At 38.8% G+C, this 16,873-nt stretch overlaps 1 protein-coding gene across 2 annotated transcripts in view; it reads left to right on the forward strand.

The window, feature by feature from the left end:
- The first annotated feature begins 8,211 nt into the window (after positions 1-8,211).
- Positions 8,212-16,873, forward strand: part of PLAA (phospholipase A2 activating protein) — a 33,926-nt gene continuing 25,264 nt past the window's right edge. The window contains exons 1-2 of one of the 2 annotated variants that reach the window (XM_043977189.1): positions 8,212-8,666; positions 15,607-15,800. In XM_043977189.1, coding sequence (XP_043833124.1) covers positions 8,518-8,666; positions 15,607-15,800 — 343 coding nt within the window. In that variant the 5' untranslated portion in view covers positions 8,212-8,517. Of the gene's footprint in view, positions 8,667-15,185; positions 15,225-15,606; positions 15,801-16,873 lie in introns of those variants that run through there. The other variant, XM_043977190.1, reaches the window with a different exon arrangement.

Genomic DNA, 16,873 nt, shown 5'->3' on the forward strand with positions numbered 1-16,873 from the left:
CCCCAGCCTTCTCCCTGCGCAAGAGGGAAGCAGAACTTGGCTCTCGCGAGATGATTGACATTGCCTTAATTTTTCTCCGTATTCTAATATTTTTCTCCTAAAGGAGGAAAAAAAGAGAGAACGCGTACTTTGCTGATAAGGCAACTAACAAGCATTTATTAAGCTCCGAAGGCCTACATCCAGGCTCAAGGAGCTTACCTTCTGTTGGAGGAGACATGCATATCTAACTATGCAGACCAGTATACACTTAGAAATACATATACACATACCCATGGGCATATAGGCATATTATTTACATATGCATGTATGTGTGTACACACACATACACGCATGTGCATAAACACATATACTGCACTGCATATACACTTATACATATACTATATAATTCATGCATGTGTATAGTACACATACACATGCATACCAAGATATGTATATACATACATATTCATATATACATACATATACATCTATATATACTTATGTGTATCTATGTGTATGCACATATGCATATATATATATATTTATACCAAAGCTCAGCCTTCAGGAAGGATTACATCAGGCAAAGCAAGCTGTGCATGCTCCTAGGGACTGGTTTTTACTGGCCAGTACATACAGGCTAAATACAAGGTAGTTTAGGGAGGGTGGGCAGTTGGAAATTAAGAAGGCCTCATGTAGAGCCGGGGTTCTTTACCTGGGTTCTGTGAACTTGTGTTCAAATTTTTTTTCCATAAATTCTCTTCAGTATAATTGATTTCCTTTATAATCCTACTAATGTTATTTTGTGTATTTAAGAACATTATTCTGAAAAAGGATCCATGGGGGGGGCGGCTAGGTGGCGCAGTGGATAGAGTACCAGCCCTGGATTCAGGAGTACCTGAGTTCAAATCCGACCTCAGACACTTGACACTTACTAGCTGTGTGACCCTGGGCAAGTCACTTAACCCCCACTGCCCTGCAAAAAAAAAAAATTAAAAAAACAAAAAAAAGGATCCATAGGCTTCACCAGATCACCAAAGGGTCCATCATATCAATGATGTGGAAGGCGATGCTTGACTTGTCTTTAATGAAAGGATTCTATAAGGTAGAAATAAGGAGGGAATGCATTGCAGGTGAGGTCAGCCAAGACATAGATACAGAGTTAAGAGGTAGAATGCTAACTGTGAGGGACTGCAAGAAGGCCAGTTTGACTATGTGGTAAGAGTGTGGGAAGGGGAATTATAAAATGATGAGGATGGAAAGGTAGTTTGGGGCCAAGTGCTGAAGCCTTTTAAAAACAGAGAAGTTTTATATTTTGTCTTAGAAGTAATATGGAGTCTATTTTAAATGATAGAAAATGGTCAAATGAGGTATTTTTAAAATGATTAGCACAGTACCTGGCACTGAGTAGGTGCTTAATAAATGTTTCCGTACTTTTATTTATTGAGTATAAGAGTGACATTATCAGGGGGCAGCTAGGTGGCGCAGTGGATAGAGCACTGGCCCTGGAGTCAGGAGGACCTGAGTTCAAAGCTGACCTCAGACACTTAACACTTACTAGCTGTGTGACCCTGGGCAAGTCACTTAACCTCAATTGCCTCAGTAAAAAAAAAAAAAAAAAAGAGTGACATTATCAGATCTATGCTAAGAAATGATGACCTTGGCAGATATGTGGAGGGTGGATTGAAGTAGGAAGACACTTGAGGCAAGGAGATGATAGGAGAATATTGAAATAGTCAAGGTGAGAGGTGATGAGGACTTGAATTAGTGAGTAGGGGACAGATGCAAGAGATACTGGGCAGGTAAAAGCAAGATTTGGCAACACTGCATATGTAGGCTAAACAAGAATGAAGAAAAGAGAATTTTTTAGACAATTTAGAAACTAAGAAGTATGGTGAAATCCTTGACAGAAAGAAAGAAGTTTGGAAGAGGGTGAGGCTTGAGGTAAATAATAATAGCTAGCAGTACATTTAAAGTTTACATAGTGCCTCACATGTTATCTCACTTAATCATCACAATAATCCTGGGAGGTAGGTGGTATTATTATGTACATTTTACAGATGAGGAAAGTGAGGTTTAGGGAGGTTAAGTAACTTGTCCAGGGTCACACAGCTAATGTCTGAGGCAGAATTTTAACTTAGGTTTTCCTGACTCCAGATACAACACTTTATCACTGTGCCACCTAGCTGCCTCAGAGAAAGATATGTTAGACTTTTGACATGTTAAATTTGATATGATACGTTCTGATGTGATAAGCTCGATGTGTCTATGAGACATCAATCAAGTTTGGAATATCCAATAGGCAATGTTGAACTAGAGCCCAGAAAACAAAACAAAACAAAACAAAAACCTAGAGCTGTACATATAGATCTGGGAATCAGCTATATAGATGATAATTAAACCATTGGGAACTGAAGAGGTCACCAAATAAGAGATTGTAGAAAGAGAAAAGAGGACTCAGGAAAAAGCCTTGGGATAAACCTAAAGTTAAGAGGATTGATGTGGAGGATGATCCAGCAAAGCAAACTGAAGAGGTGTTAAGAAAGTTTGGAGAAGTAGGAGTAATATCAAGAATAAAAACATAGAAAGGAAAGTATCCAGAATGAGAATATGGTCAACTGTCAAATGCTGTGGAGAGGTCAAGAAGGATAAGGACTGAGAAAAGACCATTAGATTTTATAATTACAAAGTTATTTGTAACTTTGGAGAGAGCAGTTGCAGTTGAGAGATGAAGTTGGGAGCCAGATTGCAAGGGTTAAGGAAAGAGTGAGGAAAAACAGGAATTCGAAGTAATGAGCAGAAATCTTTTTCTATGTGTTTGGCTGAGAAAAGGAGGAGAAATATAGTGTCACAGGGAAAGGTGGTTCTTAGTTATTCCTCAATGAAGAATTGCACTTGAACAGAGTCCAATTAGAATTAAAATGGTCTTTTATTTGGCCCCAGAGAAAGTGGGGAGTGGGAAGTTAAAGACTTCACCCCTCAGGGAGAGACATTAGAAACATTGTCCTCCACGAGAGGAGTTTTTATAGAGTTTAGACTTGGAAACTGGAAAGTTCCCTTTTGTGGTGGGGTGGGGAAAGCTTGGATGCTTGTCATATTCCTGAGAGTTGAGGGCTATTTTTTTTAAATGATGGTCCTGACCTTTGGGTTTATCTCTGTCGCCTAGCTCTGGTTAGGTTGTAGCCCCGCCTAATTGACTTTGCTGCTGTAGATTTTTATCTCTTCTTACTTCTTAGGTGTGTCTGTCCTGATAGCTAGTTGGTCCCTCTAAACTTTAAGAGTCCCTAGATCCCTTGATATGTCTGTCCTATTATCTGGTCATCTTTGGTTTTGCTTCTCACAGGAGAAACTTCTGATTTCTCCTAGGCCCCATGTCAATAGGATACTACATTAAGGGGGTGGTAGGATCTTGTGAGTTTTTTTTTTTTTAAAGGATGAAAAAGACTGGGACACATTTGTATGTAGCAGGGAAGGAAACTGTAGTTAGGAAGAGATAGTATTAGAGATGGGTATTATTGAGGGGGCAATCTATGGGAGAAGATGGGAAGGGCTGGGGATCAAGTGTATATGTAGAAGGCTTCAGAGACTGGAGCATAGGAGAGTAGAGGACAATGCCAAAGGATAAAGAAGAAGGAAAGAGAGAGAGCTTTTAGTAATTGGTCTCCGTGGAATATTATGTATTTAAGAAGTAATAAATATGAAAAATTCAGAGAAGCATGGGATGAACTAATGTAGAATAATTGGAACCAGGAAAACAATATATACATACATATCTATTTTTACATGCATATATATAGATGCATGTGTTATATACATGTGCATATACACAGTGATTGCAGTAACGTAAATTGGGGGGGGCAATGAAGGTTAAGTGACTTGCCCAGGGTCACACAGCTAGTGTCAAGTATCTGAGGTAGGATTTGAACTCAGGCCCTCCTGAATCCAGGGCTGGTGCATTATACACTGCGCCACCTAGCTGCCCCAATGTAAATATTTTTTAAAAATAAATGTTTTGTATAATGAACAATCTTGCCCCTAAAGAAGTGAGAAAATGAACTTTCTTCCCTTTTTTCCAGAGGTGGGAAACAATAGGTGTGGAATGTTACATATAAGGGTAAACTTGGATGCCTCTTTGATTCTGCTGAACTATTTTTCCTCTTTGTTTTTGAATTGTTTCAAGTGTAGCTCCCCCTCTTGGGCTGTTTGTCTAAATCTCCCTTACATTATCACCCAAAATCTGCAGAGGGCAACTGATTATGATTAGGGTATGTTAGGAGTAACCTTTGAGAAGCTGTGATTTCTAATACTGCCATTCACAACTTTCTGGTATGCTTCACATTTGTTAGCAGACAGGCTGAATTAATGCTTAGAAAGCATATTTACCAAACAAGTATATAAGAAGTCCAGGTGTTATAGTAATGATTTTTTCCAAATTGGGGGCACATTCTCCCCTCATACCCACAAGGTCACTGGGAAGAGGAACCTCAAATTTTTGGAAAATGATAGTAAGGCACACATGTAGTGAACCTGTGTGTTAAAAGGGTTATTTACAGCTCCTGGTTACTGGAAGGTAGGATTGGAAGTCCTGGAGAAATATTTACATATTGAATCCTTGACAGCTTCCTTTCCCCCTTCTTCCTCTGGTCATTTACTGAAAATTTGTCATTTTTTCATACAAGTTTCCAAGTTTCTGGGCTCCTTTAAGTCTATCCATGGAACCCTTGGGGCTCTATGGGTCCCAGATTAGTGTGATCTTGTGTTTTTGTTTTTTCGGGGCAATGAGGGTTAAGTGACTTGCCCAGGGTCACACAGCTAGTGTCAAGTGTCTACGGCTGGATTTGAACTCAGGTCCTCCTGAATTCAGGGCTAGTGCGTTATCCACTGCAACATCTAGCCGCAAAATGCTACCTATTTGATTGACATTTTTTGTTTGTTTGCAGGGCAATGAGGGCTAAGTGACTTGCCCAGGGTCACACAGCTAGTGAGTATCAAGTGTCTGAGGTCAGATTTGAACTCAGGTCCTCCTAACTCCAGGACCGGTGCTTTATCCACTATGCCACCTAGCTGCCCTAGGTCCCAGATTAAGAACCCCAGCCCTAGACTGTAAGGAAGCCACTTAAAGCAAATACTAGACAGAGACTAAAGCATCTCAAGAAAAGTGTCACACTGGGTAAGGACTAGGGGAGTGGCAGTGTAAGTGGAAAACTGGCACTGAGGGCCCTGAATTGAACCTTGAAGAAAGGTAGGGATCCTAGAAAACCATTCCTGGTCTTCTTAGCACTTTTCATCTACCCCCAATTTCTATTTACTTGGGACATTTTTCGCATTTACTTATAAGAAGACATTACTGATTTCCTTACTACAATGCATGCTCCTTAAGGGCAGGGGCTGATTTATTTTTGTCTTTGTATTATTTGTGCTTAGGGCAATCAGTATTTGTTGAATAATGAATATTGTCACTGATACTAAAGAGAAATGGCCCTTCTCTTTAATATTTTAGGGTCTTATACCTTTCTTTTTTTTTTTCCCCAGGCAATGGGGGTTAAGTGACTTACCCAGGGTCACACAGCTAGTAAGTGTCAAGTGTCTGAGGCCAGATTTGAACTCAGGTACTCCTGAATTCAGGGCCGGTACTTTAACCACTGTGCCATCTAGCTGCCGGCCGCCCCCCCCCCCCCCTTATACCTTTCTAAATGTGCCCAAGGTCATGTAAGCTACTTACTCATTAGGGACAGAATCAGTTAACTTCAGGTTTCTGCTCCTTGTTACTTCCCCTTGTATGTCACTTAACCTCTCAGTCTCAGTTTCTACATCTCTAAAATAAGGATTGCACTACATCACTACATGGTCTTTAATGTCTTTTCTATTCTAAGGTCCAATAACAAATTGGAACCATTAAATTTACATAAAATGCCTCTTCTCCTCTCTAATCTATCCTGCTTTCCACTGCCTTATTTATATTCTTAAAACAGTATTCATTCATTCTCAAGACATTAAAAAATTTTCAATGGATATGCTCCCTTTCCCCAATAATTGTGTGCTTTGTATATATCCCATACTTATTAATCTGTGAACATGTTTTATTTACCCCCCTTAGCAGAAAGTAAGTTCCTTAAGGTCACTGAATACCTCACATTTATAGTTCTATGTCTAGCACCTAGCTCTGTTTTGAGCACATAGTATATGACTCATAAATGCTTGCTGATTAGAGGATAAATATTCCTTTAATTAAATATGCCTCATACCATCATTGAAGAAAATAATGCATTAAGTAATATAGTTTACTTTCTAATTGTTGCTCAGTCATTTCAGTCCTGGTTAGCTCTTTGTTACCCCATTTGGGGTTTTCTTGGCAAAGAACTGCCATTTCCTTCTCCAGCTCATTTTACAGATGAGGAATCTGAGGTAAACTGGGTTCAGTGACTTGTCCAGAGTCTCACAGCTAGTAATTGTCTGAGGTCATATCTGAACTCAGATCTTCCTGACTCCAGGCCCAGCTTCCATGCTACCTGGCTGCCCTTAATTTATACAATAAAGTTTTATAAATTTCACAGAACCTCATTTCCACAATGTGGTATTCAATAAGAAAAATCTTTTTAAAGCAAGTAGCAACTATTCACGCTTTTAAAAATAATGAAATATATAGAGTAAATGTATGGTTAAACATGGTTACCATGGTCAAAAGCATTTATGAAGCACCTATTATGTGCCAGGCACCATGCTAACCACTTGGAAATACAAAGAAAGGCGAAAAAAATTCCTCCCCTATTGGAGGAGACAACACCCAAACAACTATGTACAAGATATATACAGAGAGATGGCTCACCAACATTAAAGAATATAGGGAAAAACATTATATAAGGTAGGGGTTTAGGGGCAGCTAGGTGGCACAGTGGATAGAGCAGGCCCTGGAGTCAGGAGGACCCTGAGTTCAAATTCTACCTCAGACACTTAACACTTACTAGCTGTGTGACCCTGGGCAAGTCACCTAACCCCAATTGCCTCGCCAAAAAAAAAAAAAAAAAGATAGGGTTTTATCTGAGATTTGAAGAAAGCCAGAAGATGGAGAGATTTCCAAGACTGGGGGAAAGTCAGTAAAAATGCTTGAAGTAGGGAGATGGAGTATCTTGTTTGAGGAAGCCAGTTTCACTAGATTGCAGAGTACATGGGGAAGAGGAATGTTTAACAAGCATAGAAAGCTAGGAGGGGGCTACGTTATGAAGGGCTTTGAATGTCATAGGATTTCATTTTTGATCTTGGGTGTGATAAGAAGCCACTGGACTGTGCTGAGTAGATGGTGGGGTCGGGAATGACCGTGATCAGACCCCCGCTTTAAGATCACTTTGACGGCTGAGTGGAGGATGGACAGGAATGGGGAGAGGAGAGACCAGGCAGGGAGACCAACCAGCAGGCTATTACAATAATCGATCTATGAGACCATGTTGGTGGCAGTGTCAAAGCAGAAAAGGGACCTACATGAAAGGCTTTGATAAGGTAGAATTTACAAGATTTGGCCATTTATAAAATAGGTTCGGTGAGGAAGTCAAACATGACACCTAGGTTGAGAGTCTGGGTGATTGAAGTATTCATCAGTAACAGGGGGGTTGAGAAGGGAAGAAGCTTTGGGAGGGTCATAATGAGTTCTGTTTTGGACGTGTTTAGTTTAAGATGTCTACGGGATATCCAGTTCGAGATGTCCAATACGTCTTGGAACTTAACAAATAATCCACTCTATGTCTAGTTTGGGAATGCAATTTCATGGAGCGCTACAGAAAAATCAATTCATCATCTCAAACCTTGAGGCTTGATTTAAAAAAAAAAAAAAGATTGCGCATATAAACGAAGGGAAGAGTGGATGTTTTGAGAGGGATAGACCAGAAAGAAGCCAGGTAAGGTTGCAACTATCCCAAACTACAACTCCCAAGGTGCAATGCAGGGAGTTCTGCTTCCCAGAACCGCTCTGAATGAACTCTTTCCCTTCGTCCCCTCCGTAATCCAAGTTGGCGCATTGCTCTTCGGGACTTGTAGTCCCGATTTGTCTCGGGTTTAAATTAGGCCTTGGTTAAATCCGGAAGTAGATCTGGAACTTCTGTCTTTCGACCGCAATGTTATCATCCCTACTTTCTCTTTTCCGAGGAATGTAGAGCCAGGGTGCGGAGAATGAAGGAGGCGAGGGCCCGTAACAGTGGCTCCAGCTTCGTGCGTCACGCCCGGCCGCGGCCGATGACGCTTTTCCGGTGTGCAGTATAGGGTTGCTGTGTCAGAGCCTCCCACCCTCCGCCCTCCAGCCTGCCCGGGTCTGCTCACGGTCCCCTCTTTCCCGCCCCCTCTCCTGCTCTCGCTCTCTAGAGTTGCCGTAAAAACTTCCTGCGTGTGGCTTGGCCGCTTAGTGGGGGTGGTCTCTGGCCGCCCGCTTTCCCGGTCTCCTTTCAGGGGAATTTGCGAGACAAACACGGTGTCCGTTTCCCGGGATTTCCCCCCCTCGGGCGCACTCCCTACTCCCCTCCCTTCATCCCCGCGCTGCCAGGCGGATTCGGGGCCATGGCGAGCGGCGGGGGCAGGTACCGGCTGAGTTGCTCGCTCCTGGGCCACGAGTTGGACGTGCGGGGCGTGGTAGCCGGCCTTTACCCGCCGGGGGCCTTCGTGTCAGTGTCCCGCGATCGCACCACCCGCCTGTGGGCCCCGAACAGGTGAGCATGGCTGCGGAGTCCGGTGAGGGGCATGGCCCCGCCCCAGCCTTCCCTTTTGGAGCTTGCTTTTTTGGAGGCCCCTGCCTCCCTAGCCAGGAATTCGGGCAGAAATTACGACCGAAGAGATTTAATTGTGCTTTTTCAGCTGGAGGGTTGAAACTATTAAGAACTTGGTTACCAGTACTCAAGATCAACCAATTCTCAGCCTTGCATCGCTGTCTCTCACTCATACTCAGATTAGGCCCAGGGGGATACTTCCCCTGAATCGGACAGGGCAAAGGAATTGTTTATAGCTATTGGCAAAGATTTTCTGAACCCCTGCCTTCCAAACCACGAGTACACGGTCACACTCTTTCTGTAGTTGTGTGTCAGATTTCAGTAGCTTTAGTGCCAGTGGCTTAAGAAACTTGTTTCAGTAGTAGCATGGTGCCTAAGAATATTTGTCCTAAAATATAAATTATAGGATGACGTTTTTAGATATTATTTTGTACTTAAAGGCATCTTGACAAATGTTAATTTCATTGCAAACAACAAGGAAGAACTTTTGAGTGTCTGGATCTCCTAGGCTGATTGGGAGGGAGGGAGAAAGGGGGGAAGCTAAAGAGGACGTCTTGATTTACTTGTATAAAAGCTTATAAAAATTCGTATAAAAGCACTTGTGAAATTTTGTCTTGGATCTTCTCACAAATACTAATGTCTTCAGGATATTAGTAATTCTTCCTCTTAGATTCTGCTCAGATGTAGGTATCTAAAGTGTATTCATAAATATAACAAGAATTTAAGGGCCTATTATGTGCTAGGCGCTAGGGATACAAGTAAAAAGGGATGAAACAGTCTACTCACAAGGGGCTTGCATTCTAATAGAGGAGAAAACAGTTATGCTGTTCACTGCAAATTTATGATACTTTTCTGGAGTGTAAATATATTGAATGTCTTAACTATATATGTGTTAATGCTTTAGCATATTGGAGATCTGTTTATTGTGGATACTCCTGCTGGTACAAATGGAAACCTATCATTTCTTATAGTAATGCATTTCCTCCCTGTTTTTTTGGTAAATTTTTCTAAAAGGAGCTCCCTTCCATTCGTTGCTTTTTTTTTTCTTCATAGCATTTTTTGTTTTTAGTGTTACACTCAAGCTCTCCATTTGTTCTCAACACTTTCCTTTCCAAATGACCATTGTCTTTTTTCTAGTTGTATGTTTCTTGTGTGGTGTCTTTTTTTCACACTACTTCTTGCATGTAGATTATTATTAGCAGTATGCTGTAGTCTACTTGTACCTACTATGTCTTTTTTCACGTCCTTTAGAGGTTTCTCAATTTTGATTCTTTGGATTTTCATTATAACATGATTGGCAGCCATATAGCACCGATGAGAGAATGGTGGTGTTGAAAAGGTGGGTGTTACATAAGGGAACATCTTAGGGTCATTGACAGCAGTATCCGAAAGGCACATCAGAAAATATCATTTGTTTCCTTTTTTTCAATTTTTTATCTGCAGTGCCCGTACAAGATAGATGAATTTGTGTGTGTGGATATGTGTATACATCCCCACACACAGGTGGATGTATTGAGGAAATAACTCATTGGTCCACCTTTCCAGCTTCCTTTTATAGTCTAAGCAATACATGTTCTTCTTCCACCTTGTTTCTCCTGCCTGTTTGTTATACCAAACTCTTTTGAGTGATTCTGGATCTCACTGAGGAGGCCCTATAGGAATCAGGATTCTGATGTAATCCATACAATGCTATCTGCAATAGGAACATCTAGCAAACCTTATATCTTACCTATATCTTATATCTTACCTATAGAGAATCTCTTTAACATGGACTCATCATACTGGCAAATCTTTGGTTAGCATATGTCTTCCTGTTTTGTGTCTTCCTTGATATTCTTGAGTCAGCTTTCTCTATAAGTTACAGTCAAGAAATCTCTTATGATTATCAGTCAGGAAGTCAAAGACTAACCTTACCTTTTGTTTCTTGGTCTTGTTAGAGGAGAGCCTGTAGTGAAGGGTGCATTTAATGCTCTATTGAGTCAAATTTATTCTTTTATTTTTGGTAATTAACAAATTCTCTTAGTCACTTGCATGGTGCTGAAGATGTGACTTCGTTTGAAAGTTTTCTATGAAAGCTTGTCATATTTTTATCAAGGATACACTTTGATTTTTTTGATTTTGATACCCTTCTCAGAAAGATTTTTTATAGATAAGAGGTATGGGTTGGGATTTGCTGTTTGCTCAGTTGCATCTTGTTTATGATAATCTCTTCTGATTTTTCCACCATTCTCTTAGTTATATAGTGTTTTTGACCTGGAATATCTAGTCTAACCCATTCTTGAAAAACAATTTCTTTCCCAGTAAGTGGCTATCTATCCATTGCTGGTTGTGAGGTACCTCTACTTCATATGACCTTGGGTATATAGGTATATAAAATAGGTATACATAACCATTTACTGTTGCCAAATTTTTTGTGACCCCTACATTCTGTTACCCAACCCCATATGGGGTCATGACCCACAGTTAAAGAAGCTTTGCTCATATAGTTAAGAATTTTTTTCTTATTTCAAATATAAATTTGCTTCTTTGTAGCTTCCACCCATTGTTCCTAGTTTGGTTCCTGCAGCCAAACAGAATAAATCTAATCTGTTTTCCATGTATCAGCCCTTCAGATACTTAAAGATAGTTATTATGTCCTTTCAAGTCTTCTCTTTTCCAACCTCATAGTTCTAGTATCTTCAAAGGAGTTTTATGTGATATTAGCTTTATATACCATGATCTTGAATCCCTTTGAGAATGTTCAAAATCAATTCCTGAGGACCTTCAAAATAGTTACCGTGAGCATGGATTTCTTCTACATGTACTAGACAAGGTATGGCAGCACTTCCCAACTACATCTTGTTTGTTTTTTTTTAGTGAGGCAATTGGGGTTAAGTGACTTGCCCAGGGTCACACAGCTAGTAAGTGTTAAGTGTCCAAGGCCGGATTTGAACTCTGGTACTCCTGACTCCAGGGCCGGTGCTCTATCCACTAGCTGCCCCCCAACTACATCTTAATTGCCATTTTTATTCCATTATATTATTGAGATAGTACTAAGATGTTGAAGGCTAGATGTGGTAGTTCTACTGTTATTGATGAGAAAAACTGCTAGAGAAATACTGATAGCTCTTTGTTTATTCATGTTTTTCAGGTAATATGGCTTAGGTCTTAGTTTATCTTTTTTATTCTGTGAGGGAATACTATTTTCTACTATTCCCGTAATGCTTTTTATTCTGTGAGGTAATACTAATTTTCTACTACTCCTGCAATGTGTCTTTATTATTCTTTGAATGTTTTAATAGAATTCACTTGTTTTGGGTTTTTTTGCAGGGCAATGAGGGTTAAGTGACTTGTCCAGGGTCACACAGCTAGTAAATGTCAAGTATCTGAGGCTGGATTTGAACTCAGGTCCTCCTGAATCCAAGGCCAGTGTTTTATCCACTGCGCCATCTAGCTGCCCCCTGCAATATATCTTTAAACCCAGGGTTCAGTGTTACAACTAAATGTTTAATCAAGACTGACATCCTTTCAAAGTTTGTATCTCAGGATTTTCCTTAACTGGATGGAAAGGTTGCATGGTACTTACTATAGCATAAGGTAGATAAAACCTCAGTTCAATTCAATAAATGTTTATTAAACACCTTCTTATATACTCAACAATTGGATCATTCCAGAGAACAGAGATGAAAAATTCTATGATCCTTGCCCTCAAGGACCTTACTATCTTTCCTAGGCCTTAATAGCAATGTTGATACTTAGAGTAGAGTTTCATGAAAGATTCAGACTTACTAGTAATGAATAAAGGAATAGACCTTTTATTTTTCCATATAAGAGGTGGTTTAGGATTTAAAGCAAAATATTTAGAACAGAAGGAAGATTACAACCTTATCAGCCACTGCAATCTAGTTTTTGTATTGGGTCTAGACCCACTAAGCTTTGGGGGGGCTCTTAATTATTTGTAGTTGGTTCTGTATTTGAGGTGCCTGGTTCACAATCACTTTCAAACCAGAGCAGCTTCATAAAATTGCTAAAAGTCATGGGGTTTGTGGGAGAATAGCTGGCTTCTTGTTCTAAAGAGTTCATTTAGAATTTTAGGCACTGGACTCTTGAACCTTGAACCCTTGTCCTATTGACTCAAATTGGGAATATAACCCTGAGGTATGGAAGTTTCCAGAAAGTGACAAGGATTAGTATTTAGTAGAAAAGGAGGAATGTTCAAAGTTCAGGTCAGAAGTACCTGAAATTAGCTTTTGAGTCTCATGTCTATAGATTCTAGGTTTTTTGGGTAGTCACATACTCTTTTTTTTTAATTAATAAAGTATTTTATTTTTTTTCCCATTACACGTAAAGATAGTTCTCAACTTTTGTTTATACAAGCTTTCCAATTTCAGATTTTTCTCCCTCCCTCCCCTCCCTTTTCCCTCCCCTAGACAGCAGGTAATCTGGTATAGGTTTATTTATATATATATACACACACACACACACACACACACACACATATATATATATATATATATATATATATATATATATATATATATATACACACACATATATATATATACACACATATATATATACATATATATATACACACACATAAATATATACACACACACTAACATTAAACATATTTCTGCATTAGTCATGTTATAAGAGAAAAATTAGAGCAATGATGAAAAACCTCAAAACAGAAAAACAACAGCACCCAAAACAAAAGAAATAGTATGGTTCATTCAGCATCTATACTCCACAGTTCTTTATTTTTTTTCCTGGATTTGGAGATCCTCTTCTATCATGAGTTCCCTGGAACTATTCAGTCACATACTCTTAATGAAGATCAAACATATATACAAGTAAGCATAACATAAGTCAGAATGTGGATTTCCAAAAAAGAAAATCCAGACAAAATACTCCAGGAAAATTTGAGGAGGAAGATAATAACTTTCAATAGAAGAGGGTCAGGGAAGTTTTCATAAAGGAAATGGCGACATAGATGAATATCTAACACAGCAGGTATAGAAGAGGGAGTTTTATTCTGGAGATAGGATGCACTTATAGTGCTTGATACAGACAGATGCTTGATAAATGTGAATGCATGGAATCAGGAGATTGAAGGATCAAATCAGCTAACAATTGTTTCTAGCTAAGTTTGGCTTTAAAGGTAGAGCAGATGAAAGGGAATAATGTGGAATAAAGCTGAAAAGATAGATTGGAACTGGATCATGGAGGGATTCAAATTCCTAGCTAAGGAATTGTATCATGTGGACAGCCAAGCCATCTATGTGAGTTTTTAAGATCAGGAGAATAATACCCGTTTTGTGTACTGGGCTGGATATTTTGGCCACCGTCTGAAGGATGTATCTGTTGGAAAGCATGGGAGCAGACTAGAGGGAAGCAGAGGAATTAAGGTAAGAGGCTATTTCAATACTCAGGTGAGAAGTATAGCAAACTAGTCCTGTTGCAGCCTAGATCTAGAGGTGCATGTGTGCACTGTGTTTGGGGAAAGGAAAGGGAATAAGCGTTTATATGGTGCCTACTATGTGCCAGGTACTGTGCTAAGTACTTTTTACAAGTATAGGGTTTGAGTTTAACACTAGTCTTGTACCCCAGAAAATTTGATCAGTTCTTAGATCACCTTGGGTTTTAGAATTACTTTGAAGTGATTAAGGCCTACCTAGACTTATCCTTACCAAGACCCAGTTCCCTTAAAGGAAGTTATTAATGGTCTTATGGGAGTGTTTTCTATACTGGCAGTGGCATGATTACAGCATAAATTTTGAGTCTTCATGAGCCTGGAATAGTTACCATGGCTATTACTTCAAATTCCTTGGGCCCACCTATAATTATATGATCTAGACTTTGCTATTGAATTTCAGCTTTAGCACAAATGAGGTTTCCTAAGTACGTAGCCCCTTATGCTTTAATATACTCTTCATCCCTTCTATCCCTGCCTCCCCACCCCTCTTTTCTGCTTATCAAAATCATAATCTTCTTTAATTGCCCCACCCTAATCTGCCTCTCTCCAGAAGTAAAAACCTCTGACAACCATAGCCACAGGTGGTCTCTCCCTTCTCTGAACTACCCTGTATTACTCGGGACAGGCTATTTATCACCCTGTATTTTGGGGTAATCTTTTCTCTTTTGCCCACCTTGAATCCTCCCTACCAGACAAGGTATCTTGCACTTTTGATAAACTTTAATTAGTTGATTTGATTATGTGAAGCAGCACAAGAGTGCTATAGTAGAGCTAAGCAGAACAGATTGAACATCCCATTTTCACGTCTGCTGAATTGTGGGCTTGATGTTAGACCATCTTGGGTAATTTAGAATGATAGACATGCCATTTATTAAAACATATTCGGTGAACTATGTGAATGTTTATCATGAATTTCCATTGTTACTGTCATTGTTGAGATTTTCTATAGTGGATCAAATTATAATTACAGGAATCGTTTCACTTAAATCAGAACTCTGACTTTTAGGGTCATAGTTGCTGAAAATGGAAATGAAGATTCAACAGTAAGCTGCTAATGTAAAATTTCTTCTCTTTTCTTTCTATATCCCATGTTCTTTATGTTAATTGATATATTCTTTTTAATGACATTTCAAATAGATTTCTAGTTATAATAGTAACACTTATTTTGTAGTAGGTACTAAAGCACCCTTTTGTTTTTGAATTCATTAGGGGATAAAATATTTGATTTCATTAAGGTACAAAACTTAAATTTCATTCTAGGTGATTTAATAGTAACTTTAACATAGTATCATTAGAGTAACACTAAAGTTCAACTTCAAGAAAAATATATAATTACTATCTTGCATTTTTGATAATTTGTTATATCTTAGGTCAGATCTAGGGAAATAAAAAATATACGATGTATTGATTAGCATATCTTTTCAGTCCTAACAGGGGTTTTACAGAAATGCACTGTATGAGTGGCCACTCCAATTTTGTTTCTTGTGTATGTATCATACCATCAAGTGACATCTATCCTCGGGGACTAATTGCCACCGGTGGAAATGACCACAATATTTGCATATTCACACTGGATAGTTCAGCACCACTTTATATACTGAAAGGTCACAAAAACACTGGTATGTATGATGTTTTAGTTTTTTTTCACTTAAAAGTTTTATCCTCGCCACTTTGCATGAAATTCATATTTTTCTGGTCATGAGAGTTATGATTTTGATTTTGCTCTCCCTTTTACTACAGTGGTTCTAGTTTTTATAAAGTATTTTAAAATATTTCCATTTTGTTTTAATATTGTGTTAATGTCATGGCATTTTACTTACCAGGAAAGCTGGGCATACTTGAATTATGGAATTAAATCATTACTAGAATGTATATGAATATGTTTGCGTAGTTTTGATATGTTTTTCAACTAATTATTAATGTTCTATTTACACGGAAAATTGACAAGTGTTTTTGGTCAGATAATGCCCTCTTTTTCTGCAGGAAATGTAATACATACCTATAATTGTTGTGGTATAATTTAATTTGATTTTAGAAGGTAATTTTTTTTTCTTTGTCTCCAAAAAAGAGTACTGTACTTGTTTGTTACAGTCAGTTTATTCATTAACGGCTAATTGGTATAAACCTATTTGCTTTGGTTTTTTGTGTATAATTATCTGAAATGCCATTAAAATATACATAGTCACTTTGACAATCAAGTATTATAAAAGATCATAGAATTTAGATCTAGAAGGGATCTTAGAGAACATCTACCACAACCCGACATTTTAAGGATGAGGAAACTGAGGCCCCAAGAGTTTGTGACTTTGCCAAGCTCATGCAAGCTAGTAAAAATAGCAGAAACCATATTTGAAGTCAATCTAGTATTCTGCTTACTTCACTTGGAACTTATGATAATGTATCTTTTTGTAGTTTTTAAGAATCTTTCAGAAATGAAGGTAGAAATGTTTGTGACTTTTAAGTCAAAGTAAGATAATTTGGATCTTTGTTCTTGAAACTTTACAGAAGCATAGTATATGCTCCCAAGGCCACAAAGGCAGCAATCTTTTGTGGCAGCAATGTGGCCCAGTGGATGGAGTGCTAGGTAGGTCTGGAGTCAAGCACTTTGCAAATGTTAAAGTGCTATATAAATGCTGGCTGCTGTTGGTATTTTTTGGCAATCTTCTACATTGTATAATTATTATCTGGGAGT

Source organism: Dromiciops gliroides, chromosome 1, assembly GCF_019393635.1.
Source record: "Dromiciops gliroides isolate mDroGli1 chromosome 1, mDroGli1.pri, whole genome shotgun sequence".
In the NCBI taxonomy this organism is placed as follows: Eukaryota; Metazoa; Chordata; class Mammalia; order Microbiotheria; family Microbiotheriidae; genus Dromiciops; species Dromiciops gliroides.